Here is a 24756-nt window from a genome sequence, read left to right on the forward strand (position 1 = left end):
AAACGGCGTTTCTGTGAGCTGCTCTGGTTTGCCAGAAGCGGCTTAGTCATGCTGGCCACATGACCCGGAAGCTGTACGCTTGCTCCCTCAGCCAGTAAAGCGAGATGAGCGCTGCAACCCCAGAGTAGTCCATGACTGGACCTAATGGTCAGGGGTCCCTTTACCTTTACCTTTACATACGTACGTACCCTGCCAATCTGGCTGGGTTTCCCAAGCCACTCTGGGTGCCTCCCAACAGAATATTAAAAGCATGATAAAACATCAAACATTAAAAACTTCCCTAAACAGGGTTGCCTTCAGATGTCTTCTAAAAGTCAAGTAGTTGTTTATTTCCTTGACATCTGATGGGAGGGGGTTCCACAGGGCAGGCACCACCACCACTGGTTCCCTGTAACCTCACTTCTCGCAGTGAGGGAACCGCCAGAAGGCCCTCGGCGCTGGACCTCAGGCTGAACAATGGGGGTGGAGACGCTCCTTGATTATTGATTGATTATTTAATTTCTATACTGCTTAAAATATTAAATATATATTGAATTGGTGTACAGGAAACAACAGACAACTTAACAAAGTATTACAAAATACACAGTTACAGATAAAAAATTATATTAACACAAACTTACTAATATATAGAAATCAATATCAATCCCTTTGCCTTCTGACTGCTTGGCAGGGGTTGGACTCGATGGCCCTTGTGGTTTCTTCCAACTCTATGATTCTATGATTCTGGGTTCTGTTCCAGCCTCCAAAAAACCCAGCTGACTCACATAAGTCTCACAGTGAGAAGAGTTCCTAGAAACAGTGAACATCACCCTAGCCCATGGGTAAGCAAACTAAGGCCCAGGGACCGGATCTGGCCTAATCGCCTTCTAAATCCGGCCCGTGGACGGTCAGGGAATCAGCGTTTTTTTACATGAGTAGAATGTGCCCTTTTATTTAAAATGCATCTCTGGGTTATTTGTGGGGCATAGAAATTTGTTCATATTTTTTTTCCAAAATATAGTCCGGCCCCCGACAAGGTCTGAGGGACAGTGGACCGCACCCTGCTGAAAAGGTTTGCTGACCCCTGACCTAGCATCTCACTCTAGCCTTGCTTTTTTAGGCTCAAGGTGCATGGCACTTCCTCAGGCTGCCCACAGCTGTTTCCCTTTCAGCTGCTCTCTCTGCACCCAGTTCCAGGTGCAGCAGGATTGTTGAATTTTCAAGGGGGGGGGGCAAAGGATGGAGAAAAGGCCCCTCTCCACTCACAGCTCTTTCTTTTTTTTTTTTTTATAATATATTTATTGAAGTTTTCAAATAAAGCATATATTAGATAAGCACAACTTGTCATTGTCCATTTAACATCTCTCAATTGTTACATGGGACTCCCCCACACCTCCCGCATACACTTACATCATTACTAAATTAATTTCAAACAAATTATCATTTAACTCATCTTAATTAATAATCTTAATTTGGTTTGACATATAATTCAGCCTTAAATCTAATTTAATGGTAGACAATTATCTGCACTGGCATCCAATTCAACACTCAGCCAAATTACAATATTTTTGTAAATAAATCTTAAATTCCCTCCAATCTTCTTCCATCCTTTCTTCTCCCTGGTCTCGAATTCTGCCGGTCATCTCGGCTAATTGCATATAGTCCATCAGTTGCATCTGCCATTCTTCCACAGTGGGTAGCTCCTGAGTTTTCCAATTCTTGGCAATTAATATTCTTGCTGCTGTTGTTGCGTACATAAAGAATGTTCTGTCCTTTTTTAACACACTCTGGCCGACAATACCCAGGAGAAAGGCCTCTGGTTTCTTAGTAAAGGTGTATTTAAACACCTTTTTTAATTCATTATATATCTTCTCCCAAAAGGCCTTCACTCTAGGGCAGGTCCACCAGAGGTGAAAAAATGTTCCCTCATTTTCCTTACATTTCCAACATTTGCTATCAGACGAATGGTATATTTTAGCCAGTTTAACAGGGGTCATGTACCATCTATACATCATTTTCATCACATTTTCCTTCAACGCATTACATGCAGTGAAGTTCAGCCCAGAGGTCCACAACCTTTCCCAATCTTCAAACATAATATTATACCCAATATCCTGCGCCCATTTTATCATTGTTGATTTTACCATTTCGTCATGTGTGTTCCATTTCAGCAGCAAGTTATACATTCTTGAAAGTACCTTAGTCTTAGGTTCTAACAGTTCAGTTTCTAACTTTGACTTTTCCACTTGGAATCCTAGCTTTTTGTCATTTTTAAACACTTCTTTAATCTGAGCATATTGTAACCAGTCTCGCACTTTGTCTCTCATCTTTTCTAAACTCTGCAATTTCCAGTTGTCACCATCCTTTTCTATTATCTCCCAATATTTTGGCCAGTTGGCCTCCATATTGGCTCTTTTCCAAGCCTTAGCCTCCAGGGGTGACAGCCACCTCGGAGTTTTATTCTCCAGTAAGTCTTTATATTTTGTCCAGACATTAAAAACTGATTTTCTGACAATATGGTTCTTGAAGGCCTTATTTATCTTAGCTTTATCATACCATAGATATGCATGCCATCCAAACGCATTATTAAAACCTTCCAAATCCAAGACATCCGTATCTTCAAGAAGTAACCAATCTTTTAACCAGCAGAAAGCTGCAGCTTCATAATACAACCTTAAATCTGGCAGGGCAAAGCCCCCTCTTTCTTTCGCATCTGTTAATATTTTAAATTTGATTCTGGGCTTTTTGCCCTGCCAGACAAATTTAGAAATATCTTTCTGCCACTTCCGAAAGCACTCTGTCTTGTCTACAATCTGCAGTGTCTGAAACAAAAATAACATTTTTGGCAATACATTCATCTTGATGGCAGCTATTCGGCCTAACAAAGAAAGATTTAGTCTTGACCAACTATCCAAGTCTCTCTTAATCTCTGACCAACATTTTTCATAATTATCTTTAAATAAACTCAGATTTTTTGCTGTTATGTTTACCCCTAGGTATTTAACTTTTTTAACCACATTTAGTTCTGTCTCTTTCTGAAGCTGTTCCAACTCAGTATCTGTCAAGTTTTTCCCCAAAACTTTAGTTTTTTGCTTGTTTAACTTAAATCCTGCCACTCGACCAAAGTTTTGAATCAGTTGTAGTACTCTTTTCAAACTAGACTCCGGCTCCTGTAATGTCAGAACTAGGTCATCTGCAAAAGCTTTAAGTTTATATTGTTTCGCTCCGACCTGAATCCCTTCCACCAACCGGTCCCCCCTAATCATATTCAGGAGCACTTCCAGAACCGAAATAAACAGTAATGGGGAAATCGGGCAGCCTTGTCGTGTACCTTTTTCAATTTTAAACTCTTCTGTAACCACATTGTTAACTATCAGTTTAGCCTTTTGTTCTGAATATATTGCCTCAATCCCGTTCTCAAACCCCCGTCCCACTCCCATTTCTTTTAAATTCCCCTTCATAAATTTCCAAGATATGTTGTCGAAGGCTTTCTCCGCGTCTATAAAAATTAAAACTGCTTTAGTGTTTATGTTTGTTTGTAAAAGTTCCAATATGTCTATAATGTTCCTCGTGTTAGTAAACATATGTCTGCCCGGGAGAAAGCCTGCCTGGTCTTTATGGATTATCTCACTTAAAACTTTCTTAAATCTTCGTGCCAAAACATCTGCAAATATTTTGTAATCCACATTTAAAAGGGAGATGGGACGGTAGTTCTTGAGTTGTGTCTTTTCAGTTTCTGACTTTGGAATCAATGTGATAAATGCTTCTTTCCACGATTCAGGCGCCTTCTTCCCCTCCATTATTTCATTACTGACCTCCAACAAAGGTTGTATCAAATAATCCTTCAATGTCTTATAGTAGTTAGAGGTCAGTCCATCTGGCCCTGGTGATTTGCCCTGTTTCAGACTCTGGATGGCCTGTTCAATCTCTTGTCGTGTTATTTTGCCATTCAAAATTATTCTATTTTCTTCTGACAGCTTTGCTAATCCATTTCTCTCCAAAAATTGTGTAATCTCTATTTCATCTTGTGGCCCTTGAGTGTATAACTTTTTAAAATACCTCTGGAAGCACTTTCTAATCTCTCCCGGGTTCTGAATGTTCCTTCCTTCAACCTCTAAGTTTGTTACTGTATTTAGTCTTTGTCTCCTTTTCAACTGCCAGGCTAGCAGTTTCCCACATTTATTTGCCGATTCAAAAGTTTTTTGTTTCATTGTTTTAATCTTCCATTCTATTTCCTGATTTATCAGTTTGGAATATTGTGCCTGATAAAGTTTAATTTCTCTCAGAATCGGTTGGGACTTCGGGTTAGATCTTAACTTCTTCTCCAACTCTTTGATACTTTCCAGAATTTTATCTTTCTTTTCATTTTGCAGTCTTTTCTTTAAAGAATTCTGTTGAATCAAGAACCCTCTCATCACAGCTTTACTTGCATCCCAGATAGTTCTTTTTTCCACCGTAGTGTTCAAATTAATCTCAAAATAGTCCTTTAAAGTTTTTTGGGCCTTCTTTACAATTCTTTGGTCTCTAAACAGGCCATCATTCATCTTCCATCTAAAGGAGCCGGTTGGGATCAATGTCATATCCATTCTCAAGGCGTTATGGTCGGAGCATGTTTTAGGGCAGATTTTCACCTTCCTCACCTTAGGTGCCAGACTTCTAGTTATCCATATTTGGTCGATTCGTGTCCAAGTCAGTTGAGCTTCAGAAAAGAATGTTCCTTCTCTTCCCAAGGGGTTTCTAACTCTCCAGATGTCAACCCAGTCCATATTGTCAGTCATTTCAAAAAAGGTCTTAGGTAGTCTTCCCTCTTTAGTAATGTTCTGGTTCTGTGACTTATCCATATTTGTTGATGCGACCCCGTTCATGTCCCCCATCATGATGACGTTGTTGTAATCCAGATAATCCAGCATAGTCTCGTGCAACTTCTTATAAAAATCCGATTTACCTTCATTTGGAGCATAAATTCCTAATATCAAAATTTTTTCTCCTTGATACTGTACTTCTATTGCGAGGATTCTTCCACTTTCATCTTTAAAAAGAAATTTTGGTGAAAGGCTCTCTTTTGCATAGATCACTACACCTCTCTTTTTAACTGTATCCGATGATATAAATTCTTGACCAAGCCTTTTATTTATTAACACCTTTCTATGGAGCCTAATCACATGTGTTTCTTGTAAGCATATAATGTCCAATTGTTCCTTTTTTAAAATATGAAAAATTTTAAACCTTTTTTCAGGACTGTTACAGCCATTTATGTTCCAGCTCAAAAGCTGCAGAGACATCCTGGATAGGTCTGGTTATTCTTTCTGGGGTGGTACCTTGTTCTCCGGTCCTTGAGGATCCGAGGGGGCGGGCTCCCCTGGAAGTTCTGGCGCTGGCAATCCAAGTCCTTTGTGGAGGTCTTCTCCGTGTGCTCCCAAAAACTTGTCTCTATCTTCCACTGTTTTGATTTTGATCTTTCTCCCTCTGTAGGTAAAGGATAATCCTTGTGGAAACTCCCACCTGAAGATAATTGCGTTGCTTCTCAACAGTCTTGCCAATTCCGTGTAGTTAGATCTAAGGTCCAGCAACTGCTTAGGAATGTCCTTGTAGATTTCAATTCTCTTGCCCAAAATGTCTAGTGACTTTTCGTAGTGCAGGCCCAAAATCTTGTCCCTTTCCTCCTTTGATCTCAGTGTTATCAAACAATCTCTGGGCTTCTCTGTCCTTCTGACTCTGCCAAGCCTGAAAGCAGATACGATTTTAAAGTCTTTTTCCTCTAACTTCCAAAACTTGGCAAATTCCTTAGTTAGAAATTCAATAAAATTATCTTCTTCCACCTCTGGTATTGACCGTATCCTCAAGTTGGTCTCCCTGTTTCGCAGTTCTGTCATCGAAAAGTAAATCTGATGTTCTCCAACTTGTTTGCTGAGTGGTCTTACTTCTTTCTCAAATTCTTCCAGTCTTTGACTAGTATCTTCAGCCAGTTTACGATTTTCACCTACAGCCTCCTTTAATTCTCCAATAGACTGGGCATTCTGTGCAACTTGTCCAGTCAGCTTGTTCAAGCTTTCTGTGTTCTGTTCAATTTTAGCTGTATGCAAATCAGCCTTCTTGTCCAGAGCCTCCAGTTTCTCCAAAATTTTCTCCAAGACAGAGCTACTTGTCCCTGAAGCCATATCTCCCAGGTGCAGCTCCTCTGTCTCACCCTCCCCTGCCTGTATTAGGGAGGCCGCCTCTATGTCTGGAGGTAAAGTGGAAGGCAAGGCCGGCACAGAAGATCTACGCTGTGAGGCTGCAGATAAAGTTAGAGTTGTTTGTTTGGTCCTTCCTCTTCTCCTTGCGCCACTCATTCCAAAGTTATCTGTAATCCAAGGTCAATCCAAGTTGTTCCCATGAGAAAGCAGAGTCCCAGATACAATAGTCAAACAGAGGCCGGGAAAGGGAAAGTAAAACAAAGTCACTGCTGTAAATCCAAAATCCTCTAGAGGGAGCTTAATACGTCTTCAGGGAAAAGATCAAATCCAATACGTCTTCAGGGAAAAGATCAAATCCAAGTTAAACTTATAAATTTAAATCCATGTCCATCGCCTCCACAATGTATTATTTTTAGCAGAGTAAAACTTAAAGCAAAACAGTGTTTCTTACAGTGCCTTGACTGCAACAGTTTCAAAGTATCCAGTTCCAACTCAGAATGTTTCAAAACCTGAATTCAATGTATCCAAAGTTGCAAACTGGTGTTCATCCAGGCAGCTCCAGCACCAGAGATTCTTATTTATTTTGTAATCCACTGGTACCACAGAAGAAGGATATCAATGCACCCCCAATATGACCAGCAAAAGTCAATAGCTCAAAGTCTTTCACTCAGAAAACTGCTTTAACAGGGTGCCAGCATTTAGTTAACGCATAACTTTTTGTCTCCACTCCTCCTGCTCTTTGCTTAAAGTTCAGTATAGCGGGAGATGGGCTTCCTGCTTATCCTCACTCCGTTTTCAGCCAGATTTCAACTTTTTTAAAAAAGTTTTAAAAGTTTCAGAAAGTTCTCAAAAAGTTTCAGAAAGTTGACAAAAGTTTCAGAAAGTTTTCAATGTCCAAATTTACTCACGGGTTGTAGTTTCCAAAGTTCAGAAAAGTTGCAGGAAGAAAGGACAGCGCTGACCGGCCACAGCAACGCGGCTTCACTTCGCTGTTTGCGCAACGACCCACAGCGCCGCTACCCCCTCCGCGATCCGGAGCCCCTTACGGGGTCCCTTCAGCGTTTTGGGGGCTGCTTCTGGCGCCCGCCGGGTCCCGAGACCACAGGCTTCTGCCACCTGTGGTTTTCCTGAATGGGTCTCCGCTTCGCCGTAGCGGACGACCCGTTTACAGCGAAGCTCCCTTCTCCTTACTCGGAGAAGGCAGCCATTGCCGGTCGCGCCGCCTCCGGAAGTCCCACTCACAGCTCTTTCTTCACCCTCTTCTCCTCTTCCCCCTGTGTAAGCAGGGAGCAGCAATGAGGACCAATGCAGGCACAATTACCCTGTGCAGAATAAGTCATCGTTTATAGCTTATCATAGCTGGTGAGCAGTCGAACTGCCATTCTCCTGTGGCAACAATTTTCTTCAATCTCTGTGGAGCTTGCAGACTTTTTTCTTCTCTACCAACCTCAGCTTTTATTAAAAAGTTGCCTGTGACTAAATTCTTCCTGTCTGAAACCTAGCTTTACCAGTCTAGGGCTTTACCAAGATTTGAATTATATGAATAATAAAATCCCACAATAACTCACTAAGTAAATCTTCATATTTTATCCCACCATCTTCAGGTCAGGTACAGTTGCAGTTCAGACACAAGGGAGGAAGCCCACAGAAGGAGGAATGAACACTTTTCATATTATTATAAAGTACAAGCAGGAACAAACTCACTGGGTAATTTAAAGCAATGAAAGAAAAACAAGGCACTCTTAGGCTTGTGGTAACCCAAACCTTTGTGGAAAAACTTTTTCACTTTCTTGACAACCAGTTATGAATATCAGCAAATGGGACTTCTGCTTTTGAGGTAAATTTGCTGGGTTTAAGTGCAGCATGCTTAGACAACCCTTTCACGATTAAAAGAAAAAACAAAGAACTTCTACCCTCTCTGTCTCTCTTGTACAAAATGTACATGTTTAGACACATTAAATAGTAGTCAACCATTTATTAGAGTATACCAATGAATAGAGATGACCACGTTAGGTCCATTAATTTGAATGTCAACTCTGACTGAAACTTAATCACCAACAGTCTCAAATATATGAAGATAAAACTACGACAATGATTCCACCCCCAATTATGTTTACATGGGAAGAAGAACACGCCAAAACACATTTTTAGTTGTGCCACCCTACAAAAACAAATTGTCTGGGGCTGACACTATCGTAAACAGCACCACATGCTCAATATTTCTAGGCGCTTACTACCCAGTAATTTGATACATTCAGCTATCACGATAACAGTGAGAGTATGGATTTATTTGCCCATAAAATACCGATATTACAAGGCAGTCCTTGCCTGTCTACTTAAAGAAAAGACCCACTGAGCCTAGTGGTGCTTATGCCAAGTGTGCACAGGACTGCAGTCTTAGAAGCACAGGACTTAAAAAAATATATATATACAAAAACTCATACGGCAGAACCAGCAATGATTCAGAAACAACGGCTTCACGCACATCTCAACACACCTCAGATCTGTAGCTCAAGCCGGATCCATGGAAAGAAAAGACAGCAAACTGTTGGGAAGAAGAGCTACAAGGCAGAGTGCAAGTTTGTACAGACAGCCTTTGCAGGGACCAGATTTTCTGGGTGTGACACTTCAAAACAGTTCCATAGCCTCAAGCATAAAACGTGCCTCTATCGCTAGTTCTCCTTAACAATGCAGAGAGCATGTTACTGCCACTTACCACAGCAAGCAGGTCTTTCGCTGAGCAACAGAAATAAAGGCAACATAAAGTTGTGTTTCTGCATGTTGGCATCTCTGTGATCAGGTTCGAAGTTTGTTTCATTCTCCCTTAGCTGTACAGAACATGTACATTTCCTGTTTCCTGCCTCTGTGGTTGGATGTGTAAGATGCCTTAAGGAGATGCACTATGTCTGATTGCTTGTAGGAAGTGATGCAATTTAGTTTGGGCCTGTCAAATGAGCAACGATTGCTGATTCAGCTAAAAAAACCACCAGGAAAATCCACGTGTGAGAATCTCGCAATCCTCTCTTGTTTTCAAGATCTGACAGTCTCTTTCCCACCCAGACAAGAATGCCTCAAATGTATCTAGTTCAGTGATGAAGTACATGCCTTGCACGCAAAAAAGTTTGGATCCTTATCTCTAGGTAGGGCTGGGAAATACTCCTGTCTGGAATCCTCAGTTGCCACTGCTAGTCACTGTGAGTTTGATAGAGCAACAGTCTGACTTGCTTTAAGGCGGCTTCTTATATTGCTTTTAAAAATGAAAGTTTGCTTCTCAAACTATCTGATGTAGCGGACCAGCAATTCTTCACACACACAGTGTGCCAGGAACTGGTACCCAGGGCCAGCCCACCCATGGGGGGGGGGGTGAAGCACCTGCCTCAGGCGACAGACCCCCTCCACTCTTGGTACCACTGCAGACACCCTGTCTATACCACCACTTCTTCACCAGCGGGATCTCACTGGAATATCATATCTTACCAGAACACACCATTGTTGCTGCTTCACAGGCGCTGCCACCAGACCCAGATAAGGGAAGTTTTGGCAATTGGGCTGCGCCTTCCCATTTTGCCTCAAGCAGCGAAATGGGACAGGCTGCCCCTGACAGGACTGTATTTGGTCCCTGTACCAGCTGACCACTAAAATGGGGCTTTTTAAAAAATTGCAAAAAGCTTTACATGCTACCCCAATCTCCGAGCAGGGCGAGATTCCAGAGGTTCTAGGCACTTACCCAAGATTCGTGTTACCTTTGGAAATGAGGCACAGCTTTATGTCTTTATGATATATGGCTTACTTACACATCAATACCACCTGAGCCTACTGTGGAGGGTTCCCAGCACTACACTCCAAGAGGGTCTCTTGCTTCTCCCATAGGCACAGCGAACTTGGATCCAGCAGAGAAATCAGCCATGCCCTCTGTCTCCTTTTTACAGCCTCTCACAGTTTTTGCCAGCACATCACTGCCAAGTACCATTCGAAAAACTAGCCTTTTGTCTCCTGCTAACTACGGTACCTCTCTACAGTGGCGTAGCGTGGGTTGTCAGCACCCGGGGCAAGGCAAGTAATTTGCACCCCCTAACTCGTGGATTTGCGCCCCCTAACCCTAACCCCCAGATGTTGCGCCCGGTGTGGCCGGCCCCCCCTGCACCCCCCACGCTACGCCACTGCCTCTCTACATGAAGGAGAGGCTCACACCCCTATGCTGTTAGTTGCCCATCTCCCTGCCCCGTTTGGTTAATGATTTGGCTGCCATCAGGCTTTGTTCCCATAACACAGGGGTAGGCAACCTAAGGCCCATGGACCACAAGCAGCCCATGGGGGTCGTTTAACTGGCCCATGAGCTGCCCCTGAACCGAGCTGCCTGCTTGGTGAGTCCCCACAGCGTGGTGCGGGGGCTTGCTTCCGCGGCGCCAGAAATTGCGTCTGCACATACGCAGATGCCAGAAATCATGGGCGCGCGCAATCCAGCCCACGGAGGGATCTCTGCTGGAGTGAACCAGCCCAGGCGAAGTAAACCTTGCCGACCTCTGCCCTAACAACTCTCACTCAGCAAGCCATCATCAGGTTGTTGGGCGCAGTTTAATTCCCCCAAACCTTGATTAGTTCTCAATTTTATTGGACCCAGAAACTTAGAGTGTCTCACTCCCCACAAACTCATAAGACTATTTTTGTAGACATATAAAGAGTTCTGGGAAGCTTGAAAGCTCGCACACTGTTTTGTCCCAAAGCAGCACAGAAAACCCGTGACGCATGTGAGTTATGTTTCATAAGCTCAGTGGCAGAGATCCCAAGCTCCACTTTCTAAAATTCCCAGGTTCAAGCCCACATCTCTCCAGAAAGCATTGAGAAAGACTCATGTCTGAAACCTTGAAAAACCTCTGTCAGACTGAGCAATCCTTCTATGATAGGGTTGCCCTGTTTCAAAAATTTGTTGAGCTTTTTTTTAAGAAAGGTAGTTTTTGGACACTGCTTCAGACTGCAATATTCCGGTTATGTCCAGGAAATTCCAGACGTATCACACCCCTAGCTATGATTCTATGATTCTACAAGTTCTGTCTCGATATGAGGCATCTACCTACGATCCTCTCCGTTTTCACATCAGAAATAGAAAAAACAGACCCACTCCTTGCATACAGATAGATAGTACTGTTTGTGCACAATCCTGAGGAGTGTTCCAACACAAAAGTGCACAGTGTTTTGAACATTTTGTACAATGTCAAAAGGCAGAGCCGTTTTTAACATATCCCATGTGCTTGTCAGACTCATCCTCATTCAGCAAAAATAGGTGATGAGAAACTATTCTTTGTGGCAGTATCATCTCCAGGGGAGTACTTGTGGGCAATTGCGTGATGATCCATATCGATTTAACAAGCTGTGCCGGCCTTAGACATTTTCACACCCTTCTCTTTTATTTTTTTAATGACACAGAGGGGGAGGGAGGAAAAGAGGGCGGGAAATTGTGCTGCCTAGAAAGCGGCTGCGCACCAAGATTGATGCAGCTCCCTTCATGTAAGGCCTGCCCTGTTAGTTAGGAAATGCAGAGGGGAAAACTGCTAGGATCACTAGGCACCTCTTGGCACATCAAGTGGCTTCTTCAGAAAGAGACTGCAAACCATGAAGATGCTGGTTTTTACAATGGATAATTACCAGTAGTTGAAAACGTTGCAGTGGATAACGGATTATCTGTATAACTTCCTTTTTATTGCATTGACATACAATTCATACCCACAGAAAAGAGCAGGATGAAATTTTAAAAAATGCTCATCCTGTTATCAGTGTTCGGAGTATGTTAGATGGTAACCCACACTACTGGATGCTAGTTCCCTCCCCTACTAGCCCCAAACCAATTCACACAGCTATTTTTAAAAAGCATTTTTCAGGTTGTAGATAATTAACAGTTTTTCCACCCTGGATGTTTTGCTTGTGCATAGTTGGGGAGAATGGAGTCGAGAGATTTGGATTCAGACACATTCAAAACTGAGATTACAGATTATAGAAGAGTTTGGATTTGATATCCAACTTTATCACTACCCTAAGGAGTCTCAAAGCGGCTAACAATCTCCTTTTCCCTTCCTCCCCCACAACAAACACTCTGTGAGGTGAGTGGGGCTGAGAGACTTCAGAGAAGTGTGACTAGCCCAAGGTCACCCAGCAGCTGCATGTGGAGGAGCGGGGAGGCGAACCTGGTTCACCAGATTACGAGTCCACCGCTCTTAACCACTACACCACACTGGCTATAGTCTTCATTCCTTCATTCACTTACAATCCATCTTTCCTCCAGTGACTCAAAGCGGCCTGCATGGTTCTCTCCCTTCCACCCTGTTATTCTCACAGCAGCTCTGTAAAATAGATAAGACTGAATGGCTGATACAGAGCCAATGCTGAGCTTCATGGCTGAATGGAGATTTGAACCCAGGCCTCCTTAGTCCTACTACAATGTTGCATTGTGTGAGTTTGTGGTGCTGCAGTATTATTATTATTATTATTGAAAAAGAAAATACACCCTAACTGCTCACTGTGAAATCACGGCTGCTATGCAGAATTTATTTATCCAGTTCACAGTTGTACAAGGAAGCAAGTAATGTTAGGAGCCATTCATACAATACATTTACACTCACAGTCACACATGAAAACTAATCTCAAGAGCTGTTTATGTCGTTTTGCCCTCCAACAGTGCCAGACAGATCCTCAGTTATCAGAGCATGAAGCACAAATGCACAGTGTACACATCAGACACACCCTCGCTCTGAATTTGCTGGCTGACAAAGGGAGAGCAAGTACGTGCATTCTGGGGAGCCTTGTTCTGTGATTGGTAGGAGCCCAGGAGGTGGCTAATATGTCTTGGCTCAGCCTGCTGCAGCAATTAATCTTTCTTAAAAACATGGCTGCTTTTATAGGTCATCAGTTACAGTTTCTCAGCTATTATCTCTGAGAAATAGGTCAATGATTCATTTACTGGCCAGCTTGTTAATGGGTTTACAATGCTAGTATTAATCTGCTGGCTAGCGATGGAGCCAGTTGTTGGTTTGTTTATTAGTGGCTGTGTGTTTTGGAGTGCTCTACTTAACAGTTATCAAAACACAAAAACAAGGAGCCAAGCTGGATGGAAATGTAGGAGGCGGAACTGAAAGTACTAAAGAAGGGATCAAGGTTTGCTGCCAAAGTCACCTAACAAACCAATCTTCCCAGACCGTAGCCAGTTTAAGCCGATAACCTCACACTTTCTCCAGGATACGAATAACGAAGAAAGTAGGAATTTGAGAAGCTGGAGAGAAGCCTGCATTTTTCCTTCTGCATTTCTCGCTTCCTGCAGTGCCAGCGGTGGCAGCAGCAACAGCCTTCATTCCCCACACTCCCACTTTCAACCTGCAACATCAGAGGTTGAAGGGGGTGGCGAGAATGCAAGAAAGGGCTTTGCAATCTCCCGAAGCGCTTCTCCTTTGCACATCTGACGTTGGAGGTGGAGAAGTGTGGGAGGCTCACAAAGGACTTTCCACCTCTGATGTCAGGTAGGAGGCCAGAGGCAGCAGCCAACCAGCATTGTGATCTTCCTTTGCCACAGGCACTTCATCTACTCAGTGATGGCAGCAATGGATTATGAGGCTGGGTGGCCACCGCTTTTGGCCACATTTCCACGCTTCTAACTGGCAGCGGGGGCAGAAACAGCAGCTCCCAAAGCTCACTGGGGAGGAGGTGTCCAGTAGCAGGGCTGGCAGCAGCCTGAGGTTCTATATCCCAGGAACAGAGCCCCCAGGGTTGGCAGGTGAAGGAGCTTTCATAGCAAGGCTGCTGCTGCAGCCTGTTCTGTCTGCCTTCCTATGGCTTGCCTAGGCTGCCCATCTACCACCTCTCATCTTGCTGCAGTTTACAGTGCCACCTGTCCGTGGCCCAGTGAAATACAGTATGATGCCATTCTTCCATTTTTCTTATATGGTAATAGAGCTGGGTTTCTGGGTTTTGAGGCTGGAGTTGTCCAGAATCCTGGGGAAATTAAACCTAATGTTTTATTATTACAGTGGTATCTCGGGTTAATAATTTAATTTGTTCTGGAGGTCCATTCTTAACCTGAAACTGTTCTTAACCTGAGACACCATTTTAGCTAATGGGGCCTCCCGCTGCCACCGTGCCGCTAGAGCACGATTTCTGTTCTCATCCTGAAGCAAAGTTCTTAACCTGAGGTACTATTTCTGGGTTAGCAGAGTCTGTAACCTGAAGCTTCTGTAACCTGAAGCGTCTGTAACCCAAGGTACCACAGTACTATTCTTAATCTGTGCTGAGAACTGCTCAGAATGCAATCAGTAGAAGAATGTGGTAGAAATCCTGATCATAGAAGAGAGCCAGTGTGGTTTTGTGGCTAGATGCAGTCTGGGGAGACCTAATCACAATCTTTCAGCCTATGACATATGCTACTGAGCACGCAGACAACTGAAGGTACAAGTTCTAGCAAGACTGGGACCAGAGTCAGGGTGGAGCACTGAAGCAGATTAACTGGAGGTTCACTCCAAAGTCATTTGCTGACTAGGAGAGGCTGAGCTGAAAGGGTCTGGAATGAGGATTCATAGGAAGGTCGGCCAGCAAAAGCAAGGGCAGGCAGGCAGTCACAAGGATGAGGAAGAGCTAGAGCTCAGTTCCAGGTTCAGTCTCTGGCATCTCTAGATAGAGCTGGGTCACTGTCTGTCAGTGTAGTAGATAATACAATAGATGGACCAATGATCTGACTCCGTAGAAGGCAGCATCATTATTGTTTTGTTGGAAGTGCCCTGAGTGGCTGGGGGGACCCAGCCAGATGGGCGGGGTATAAGTAATAAATTGTTGTTGTTGTTGCATGCACCCCGATCTTCAAGCAATAAGAGACTCCAGTGATTCCAGAGCTGACCAAGGGTTTGGTTTCCTTGGAAATGAAGGTCAATGTGGCATCTTTCGGATTTATGCTTTTATTTACACAAATATACAGCCTGAGCATAGGGTGGAGGGGCTCACAGCACTAACACTCCAGCAGATCTTGCTTCCTGATTTGGTTTCTCCTAGTCAGCCCCAAGTCACAGCTCTTCGGTCCACCTGTCTCTGTGTCTCCAGCTTCCAGCATCTGCCAAATTCAGACACACAGAACCTCCTCTGGCCTTTTTTTGTTCCCCATCCTAGGATGATGATGTGGCATCCAGCAGGTGAGGTGGGAAAAGGTTTGCCCATTTGTTGCTATGTCAGCCTCTTATGACATGTACAGTAAATGCCAGAACTTTATTGGCCATTCCCTTAACAACAGAACTGGCTTGGTTGGTTTCCTCTCATAAATTCTAACCTTACATACATAGGATCACAGGTTTGGAAGGAACCCACAGGTATCTTCCAGACTGACACCCCCCAAAAAACCCATAACAACATGTTCCTAAAGATAGGAAAAACTGGTAGACTGGAAGCCAAAAGCCTGTATAATGAGGTGAGCTAAGGATAGACAAGTTAAATGCCATGGAAATGCAATACCATTCAGTTGTCTAGAATCAGTTTGCAAAACTTTGCTTTACATAGTCCTTACTGGGCAAAAGCCCAACCTCTGATAGCAATGGTAGATAAATTCACAAGGTTCACGTTACCAATTACCCAACTTCCAAACCAATAAGCAAACCAAAACACAGCTACCCTTTGAATTTTGCACCACTCCAACTTTTGTGACGCAGTTCTCCAACCCCAAATCCTGCACAACAAATGCCTGCTTTAGTGAACACCATGTACAAAACTATAATAGTGGAAATGGCTTGCAAAAATGCTTACAGTATATTAAGGGAATTCGTGTGCACACAAAAAAGCATATATTACTGAAAACAATGCATAAACGCATATGAGTTTTTCTGCAGTCCTTTTTAAAGATAAATTTGCAAACGGATGCACAAATATACATGCCTGTGACACCTAAAACTGAAACACAGAGGAAACATCCCAAAGAAACTGCCTACCAAAGTTGTTGGTAAGTTCCTTCCTATCCCCGTTACAGTTGGCTATAATTCTCAAGCTCAAAGATCTCACTGAGGCAAGCAAAGAATCTGGCATAAAATGTATTCCTTTAAAGGCAATTGCTGATTTTGTCACAAGGGGAGACTGCAGTTCCTCCATGTGATAGGCAAAGCAGTCTTCACATGCCCCAAATACTCTGTAATAATATTTTTTCCTGCTACTATGGACTCACTGGGCTAGTTAATATTGTGGTGCCTTGCTGCAAAATAGTCTAAATGGCATCAATGTTCATAGATGTGTACATTATACAAAGTTGACTTGCCGTTCAGTGTGTTGCTTGCTTCACTGCTTTTGCCATCTGAAGCCATCTGTTTGCAGATATATTTTAGTTCCTGCTTTCTACTTGCTGCTAGGTTTCCTGACTCTGACCTTAGCACCACCCACTCATGCACAGGATTATGATCTCTCTCTCTTCATCTGTGAACTGTCAGAGGGGGGTTTGAGGAACTGGGACCCAGCAGCACAATAGTTCCCCTTTCTTCTTCCACTCTGCAGCCTCCAAGTAGCTCACCGCAAGGATCACAGACTTCGATTCCAGACTAACTGCTGGTGATCCTGCCACAGACACTCTGCCAGGCAAATCTGGTTTGAGGCTCCACCCTGGCAGTTAAATGTAACCCACATGCCCAAGTGCTTGGAAAAGGTAAGCAACTGCACATTAGCGTAATCGTTGTCCCCCAGGCTGTACCACGCCTAGGGAGAGAGCCTCTTCGCCTAACCAAACAGCATGATTCACAGCACGACTTCAAAAGAGAAGCCAGTTACCTTTGCAACCGCCCTACCCTGCTTCTCAGCCTGCAAGATAAACCTTCCTAACATTCAGATGGTGCTGCTCACCAAAAAGCATCAGGGCAACAAGGGTGGAATCTACACACATATTAAAAACGCTATGAAATGCTTTTTTAAAAAAAAGTTTTGAAAAATACATTGAATTTGGCATAGCTCACTGTTGCCATCTAGTGCCACTTTGCAACACATTTAAAACATTTTCTTTGCAGCACCATAGCTGAGTCTAAGACCTTATAATGTGCAAATGAGTAAAATTCAATCATATCAGGTAATATCCATATTTTCTGAGAATGCAGGCTAATAATAACAACTTTTGAATATGTATTGTATTAGTAATAACTGAATACAATAAAAAATACTTCTTGATCACTATTATTTACTTCTAATACTACTGATTTTGTTGCCTGCCCTTCACCATCAGGTCCAAGAGTGGGTTACAACAATTTAAAATTCAGAATACAGTGGTACCTCGGGTTACAGACGCTTCAGGTTACATATGCTTCAGGTTACAGACTCCGCTAACCCAGAAATAGTACCTCCGGTTAAGAACTTTGCTTCAGGATGAGAACAGAAGTCGTGCTACAGAGGCATGGCAGCAGTGGGAGGCCCCATGAGCTAAAGTGATGCTTCAGGTTAAGAACAGTTTCAGGTTAAGAACGGACCTCTGGAACGAATTAAGTTCTTAACCCGAGGTACCACTGTAAGCAGATAAAGCATATTGCATTCATAATAAATTAAGGGTTCTGAAAATGCACATTTGAAATGATAAGGTCAAGATAAAGAGGTGCATCTCCAGCATTTGATGAAAGCTATATAGCAAAGGTGGCAGGAAGGGAGGCAATATTACAAACAGCAGAAGAACACCTAGCACTGGAAATAATAGCTTCATTGATGCACAGGAAACTAAAGTGATGCTCCAGAAACCTGCTAAAGGGTAGGAAACTACAAGAATGAAGCAGCTGGAGGAAATGACTTGTGATTTCAATTGTCTCTATACTAATGCATAGAGTATGAGGAAACAAGCAAGATGAATTGGAGCTGTTAATAATGCTTTAGTTGAGATTCCTGCATTGCAGGGGGTTGGACCAGGGTTCCTTCCAACTCCACAATTTTGTGATTCTGTATACTTGATTCAGATGCAGCTCTGCAGGGAGGGAATTCCACAACTTAGGGAGACTTAAGGCAGAGAATGCCCTTTATATAATTATAAATTCATCTATAATATAGATGAATTTTTGAAAACTTACTTATGCTATGCATATCTATCTATCTATCTATCTATCTATCTAATCTATCTATCTCTATCTATCTATCTATCTATCATCTATCTATCTATCATCATCTATCATCTATCATCTATCATCTATCTATCTATATTCTATTTTGCTGGAGACTGAAACCTAGTGGGGAAAGGGACACACACCAAAACAGGTGAGCAACACAGAGAATGAAACTAAAGAAGATACCAAACCATTCATTGATATTTTTGAAACGAAATTCTCTGAATTCCCAAAAATCTCAGTTTCTTCACAACTGTTTAGAATAGACATATACACAAACCTTTCGCGCTGCAGATCCATGGCTGATCAGTGTCAAGAAGTTAGATGGATCAGTGATCTGACTTTGTAGAAGGCCATTTTCTATGATCCTGTGTAAGTCAAAGCCAATTGCAAAAGGTATCTTTCCCCTACCTGCAGAGCAGAAACCAAAAGGAACCATGCCCAGTTTGAAACAGTCAGAAACAATTGGGTAGGTAAAGCTGATAGGGATATCTGACTTCCAATCTTCATCTCCATTCAACCATAAGGTTCACTGGGTGGACTTGGGCAAACCTTAATCTCTCTGCTTAGGGTGTTTCCAGACTGCCACTATTTTCTGGTGGGATTCAGTCACATATGGACATATCTTAAAGATATGGTGCACGGCTCCAGACAGCATCCTAAAAAGCAGAGACATTGCCTTGCCAACAAAGGTCCGTATAGTTAAAGCTATGGTTTTCCCAGTAGTGATGTATGGAAGTGAGAGCTGGACCATAAAGAAGGCTGATCACCAAAGAATTGATGCTTTTGAATTATGGTGCTGGAGGAGACTCTTGAGAGTCCCATGGACTGCAAGAAGATCAAACCTATCTATTCTGAAGGAAATCAGCCCTGAGTGCTCACTGGAAGGACAGATCCTGAAGCTGAGGCTCCAATACTTTGGCCACCTCATGAGAAGAGAAGACTCCCTGGAAAAGACCCTGATGCTGGGAAAGATGGAGGGCACAAGGAGAAGGGGACGACAGAGGACGAGATGGTTGGACAGTGTTCTCGAAGCTACCAGCATGAGTTTGACCAAACTGTGGGAGACAGTGGAAGACAGGAGTGCCTGGGGTGCTCTGGTCCATGGGGTCATGAAGAATCGGACACGACTAAATGACTAAACAACAACAACAACAAATGGGCAGATTTGGGTGTCATGATGATACTGGCTTAGGAGGTCTTGCATAATAAATCTGATAAGGAAAGTGATGGCGATATGCACCGGAAGTGTGGAAAAAACACTTGCTTTGATGCAATGTCACTTGGCCTCCCCTCAAACAAAGCAGGATGAATGCTCATTGAGCAGGTTGTCTCTGGAAGTGACCTAAAGCAACCTTGCAGTATTTGCCAACGCCATAAAATGGGATAATCCCAATTCCCCCACCCTGAACTCCTTAGAGAATGGGTTGGAAATAAATGTGACAGATACATGGATGGAGATTGTTACCAAAATAGCTACATTTGATCCCTTTGCACGTGCTCTTAAAGATATGGTGCACAGCTCCAGACACACCAAAAGCACCCTACAGACTTTGGTTCATAAAATGAATGTGCAAATGCACCCGCAGTTACTCCTCCTTTGCAGACTTCCAACATTATACATAACTCTCACCTGATCTTAAAAGGCTCAGTGCCAAGCAACAAGGTATCTCCCTCCATCTTTTGGCTTGTTATCCTGGACACCTCGCTAAGTACACAAAACAGAAAGCAAGCTGGGAAAGCACGCAGAGCATTGGCATGTAGATGTCGACACCCAGCAACAATATGCCTATAAAACATATTGCCTGGTGCTTTTGTGGCAGCAGCTACCAGCCTGGCACAGAGTCAAAGCATATGGTTTGGGTTGAAGCAAAGCCTTGTGTTCTGTTCCGTTGCAGGCCATCAGCTGCTGGGGACAAGATCGTGCCGTTTTTAAAGCCCTTCATTCTACCTTAATAGCTGGTAGAGTTTCAGTTCATTTGGTTTTCGACTCATTGCTAGGACTACCAGACAACAGCAAAACATGGACGGGGGGGATTAAGACAATAAAGGTGTTTTTTGGCTCATTGAAAGCACAAGGTAAAGCTGCAGTACGCAGAACCGTGGCCTCCAAGCATAAAGCCTCACTTTGTTCAATGCTTTTCACTTGTACAGTGGTACCTCAGGTTAAGTACTTAATTCGTTCCGGAGGTGCGTTCTTAACCTGAAACTGTTCTTAACCTGAAGCACCACTTTACCTAATGGGACCTCCTACTGCCGCCGCGCCGCCAGAGCACGATTTCTGTTCTTATCCTGAAGCAAAGTTCTTAACCCGAGGTATTATTTCTGGGTTAGCAGAGTCTGTAACCTGAAGTGTATGTAACCCAAGGTACCCCTGTATAAGGGAAGGCAAGCCTGACATGGTTGGTATGAAACGGAGGCTTGCTTCTGCTTTAGAAAAAAGCATTACTCCTCAGCGTGCTCCTTGACCACAGAAAAAGCCGGCCAAAGAGATTTTGCTGCCTGAGGCAAAGGGCAAGATGGTGCCAGCCTTCATGTTCAGAAGGCGAAGGGACCGAGAGCAGACTTCAAGGCTGGCAACAGGATAGCAGCATTCCCCAGCACACCTGAGGGCTACTGGGTAGTTTAGGGGGTGCAGGGCAGTCTACCTGGCACACCCAATTCTGCCCTCCAGCAGAGAGGAACAGTCAAGGAGGTGCTGCTGCTGCTGCCACCCCTCAGCAAATGAAGCCTGAGGCAGCTGCCTCCCTCTGCCCAACGGTCACGTCAGCCCTGATCAGAAATACATTACCTTTCTCATCTCTTGACTACACCAGGTGTTTCTGCCAGATGTGGTATTGGGGCACGGAGTTCAACTTTCAATTTTTTAAAGCAATCATCTTGCTTTATTTATTCATCTCTCTAAACCCCACGCTTCCTGTAAGGTGCTTCCTGTGGCATAATTAGCTTCCCCCTTTATCCTGTGAGGTACAGTAGGCTGAAAGATAGTAGTGACCCTTAAATATCACTCAATATCTCAGGTGTGTGCTCTCTCTCTCTCTATATATACATATATATTTGCTTGTTCAGGTTTGCTCCCTGCCCTGGTTATGTGTCCAAAGGGTGGGGTTTTCCTCGTATACGAGGTACCGCATTGCCTTAGAACTGATATAAATGAAAACTTAAAAATAGAACTTCACTGAAGATCCTGCAATCATAATATTTAAGAAGTATACAAGATAGAGACCAAATATGTCTAGGTTCGTTTAAAATTGAACAAGTAACAATATGCAGAATACGAAACCACCAATATCATTTTAAACCTTTGGCTGGATATTTTTGTGGTTTAGTTCCCACCCCACACCAAACCACACGTATACTCTGATTACTGCTTTAGCAGCGCCCTCTAGTGCCCTGCTATAGTTTACAGAAGGGTTTTAATGTTAACAGCAGCAGGTGTGCACCTTAAGGGCTTGGAGCGTTTCATTATTAAGGTGGTTTTGAAAGCTGAACCTAAATTGGTGAAGGTAAATGCCTGGCGGGGGGGGGGTGAGGAATATGTAGACTCAATCTTTGCAATTGCTAGAACAAAGCTGAGGCTGGTTCTTTTTAAATTTTAATATTAAAACTTTTAATTCTTTTAAATAAAACTAACCAGTTTTGTTTGTTTGTTTCTTAATTCTAAAGATTGCTATCATATTCTGCCTAACTCCTTTGTAAATGCACAGGAACAACATTGCTGTAATTTAGATCAGACTTCCCAGCTCAGTGCTTGGCAGGTTTACTTGGAAGCAATGTCCTTTATGTTCAATGGAGATTATTTCCAGTCAGTGTGCATAGGATCACATCCGATATGGGAGTAATGGAATCTATTGGTAGGTCACTACATAATCTGAAGTAGACTGGCAAGGATTTCTGATTCCCAACCACTTAACAACGGCAACAAATACAATTCCATACACCCTGCCCAAATAAAATAGTGTTGCACTCCAGCCCATTCTCTGAGCAGTGAGAGATTCCAGGGGTTCTAGGCACTTTCCCAGGATTTATGTTTCCTTTTGGAAATGAGGCACAGCAGAGCCTGTGGTGTCTTTATGATATATGGTTTATTTAGACATATATACAACCTGAGCCTGAGATGGAGGGGCTCACAGCATTAATTAACACCCCAAGGGGGTCTTGTTTCTCCTGTAGCCAGAGCCTTGGATCCAAGCAGAAATCAGTTCTGACTCTCTCTTTGCCTTTACAGCCTGCAGCTTTTTCCTCTAGGTCACATCACAGCAAACTCTGCTCTCCAACTCAGGCTTTGTCCTTCTAGCTATCTAAGATCTGGAGGAGGGGCACCACCCCTTTGGCATCTGACACAGAGCCCCCTTCCTTTTGTTCTCTTAATGACCCATCACGCAGACAGTAACATCAGGAAGCTTGCCTGGCTTAAATAGCTTGCTAGGATTAAATTCATAAGAATATATTGCTGCAATAAAGACACCTTGGGGAAAAGGTATGGAAGGACTGTGAATTCCATTTAGTTCTAGCACTCAGACAAACTCTTGGGCTCAGATTTCTTTAATTTTAGATGTATCTCTTTTGCAGTTTGCTCCACTTAGAGGATCCTGGGAGTTCTAGTACTGTATAAAAACAACATGAATCCCTCAAGCCTCCCCTGCTTTTGGCTATAACTGTGTGTGCATTCTACTGACCAAAGCTGGGCTGCAGGCAGGGTTTTTTCCCCCAAAAGTAGAGTTTTGAAAGTGGAGTTTTCAAAAGAATTTAGCTTCTTGGGGTCATGAATCCCAGAATATGCATCTCCAAAGAGCACCAAATTTCATTAAGAAGCACTAAATCTTTAAATGACTTTTCTTTTGTAATGTCGATGCCCAACAGTTTCTCTAAATTCTTTTACTTCTGCTTCCACTGTTTGCGTATCTGAACTTGCCAAACATAGGTTTATTTTTCTTAAGGGGCTTCATGGTCCACTAAGTTCACCTTTTAAAGTCACCCAGGTAGGATTTATGAGCATAACTACATTTTGCAGGGAGGGGAAAGTGCTGTCACACTGGATCAACAAGACCTAGGGGCAACCTGTGAGTAACCACAACCAAATCTGAATGGCCCACCCTCAAAACTACAGGAAGAAAGCTTTATAACAGAGGGGAAGAGCAGGGACATTGCTAGGGAAGGACCAACACAACCCAAAAATAAAATAAAATTACAGGCCAAGTAATACAACGGAAACTTTGTGTGATGCATTTCGTGAGCAGTGTTATGGTGATGTATTTACCTTATCCCTAACTCAAATAGTAATAACGTAATTCTCTTTTCTTCTTCTTCCAGGTGTGAAAGAGTGTCATTCAATGACTCAGGAAACAACATTACCACATCCCAAGACATACAAAGGCAGGGATGAGGGAACAGCAATGCTTTCTTTTATAAGTGAAATCAATGTTAAACCATACCACCATAAATTTACCTTGTACAGATTAAGGCAGTAGGTAGGTATAATACCAGTCTTCAAATATCTGGGTGGCTGTCATGGAGAAGATAGAGCAGACTTGTCCTCTGTTATTTGAGAAACTACATCATAGACGTGGATTGCGACTAATGTCACGTGTACACGGTTTCGAAAACCAGCAGTGGGAGCACTCTGGAGCCAGAATAAATGCAATGTGTGCATAGCCTTAGTTGTTGCCCTGCCAGTAAACCTCTAAGTTGCTCTCTGGCACTCTTACATCCTTAAGCCAAAGTACATACTCAGGATCACTTTCCACAGATTACATAATTTGTGTATTTTTTGCAAAGTGCCTTTGATCCTGCCCCCCTATAAAGATGAATTAAACAACGTAAAGAAAAGAAAACCATCAACCAGATGGGCAGAGTAACATATTTATTTATGTTTATTTATATATATTTAGTACGTTCTGTAGTACTGGGATACACGTTTTAGAATACTGCCATAAATAGTACTGCTGAAATTATATCATGAGATCACCATCATGTGCTGTAGTGGTAAGAATAGTAGTCAGAATCTTGTGTGTGTGTGTGTGTGTGTGTGTGCACGCACACACGCACACACACACACTTTTATGTAAGGCACTGTAATTTGCCAGCAGGAGCAAAGAAGTAGACTTTTAAAGTCAGAGTGAGCCAAATGGGTTTCCTTAAGGCAGTCAGATTGCAACTCCCATTATTCCCATCTATTACCCATGATGGCTGGAGGTCAGGGGAGTTATAGTCTGAAGCATCTGGAAATTTCAGGCTGTGTAGGAAAGGTTTTTTGTATGTATCCAGAACACCTCAGAAAATATTTAGCTGATATTTTGGGTGGTATGCTCCTCGGCGTAGACGCACTAAAATTCACAGATCTAACTTGGTCGCGTTCATTAATTTCAGTGGGTCTGCTTTTAATAAAACTTAGTTGAACACCACCAGTTATTTGGATCGTTTTTTGCTTCTGTCTGAGATCAGCTCATCTTACTGGAGTCCAACCCAGGGATAAATTGTGTTCACTGAGCCCGTATTTTATACAGTCTATATATGATGTTTGTATG

General features: G+C 43.0%; 1 protein-coding gene across 1 annotated transcript in view; it reads right to left on the minus strand.

Annotated features, from left to right (window-relative positions):
• TMEM154 (transmembrane protein 154) overlaps nucleotides 1-9159 on the minus strand; it is a 29385-nt gene extending 20226 nt beyond the window's left edge. Inside the window, exon 1 of the mRNA XM_083457638.1 lies at nucleotides 8872-9159. Within this exon, the coding sequence (XP_083313764.1) occupies nucleotides 8872-8935 (64 nt within the window). The 5' untranslated portion in view covers nucleotides 8936-9159. The remainder of the gene's footprint in view (nucleotides 1-8871) is intronic.
• Nucleotides 9160-24756: the final 15597 nt, after the last annotated feature.

Source organism: Podarcis tiliguerta (genome assembly GCF_965153285.1).
Source record: "Podarcis tiliguerta genome assembly, chromosome: 9".
Classification (NCBI taxonomy): Eukaryota; Metazoa; Chordata; class Lepidosauria; order Squamata; family Lacertidae; genus Podarcis; species Podarcis tiliguerta.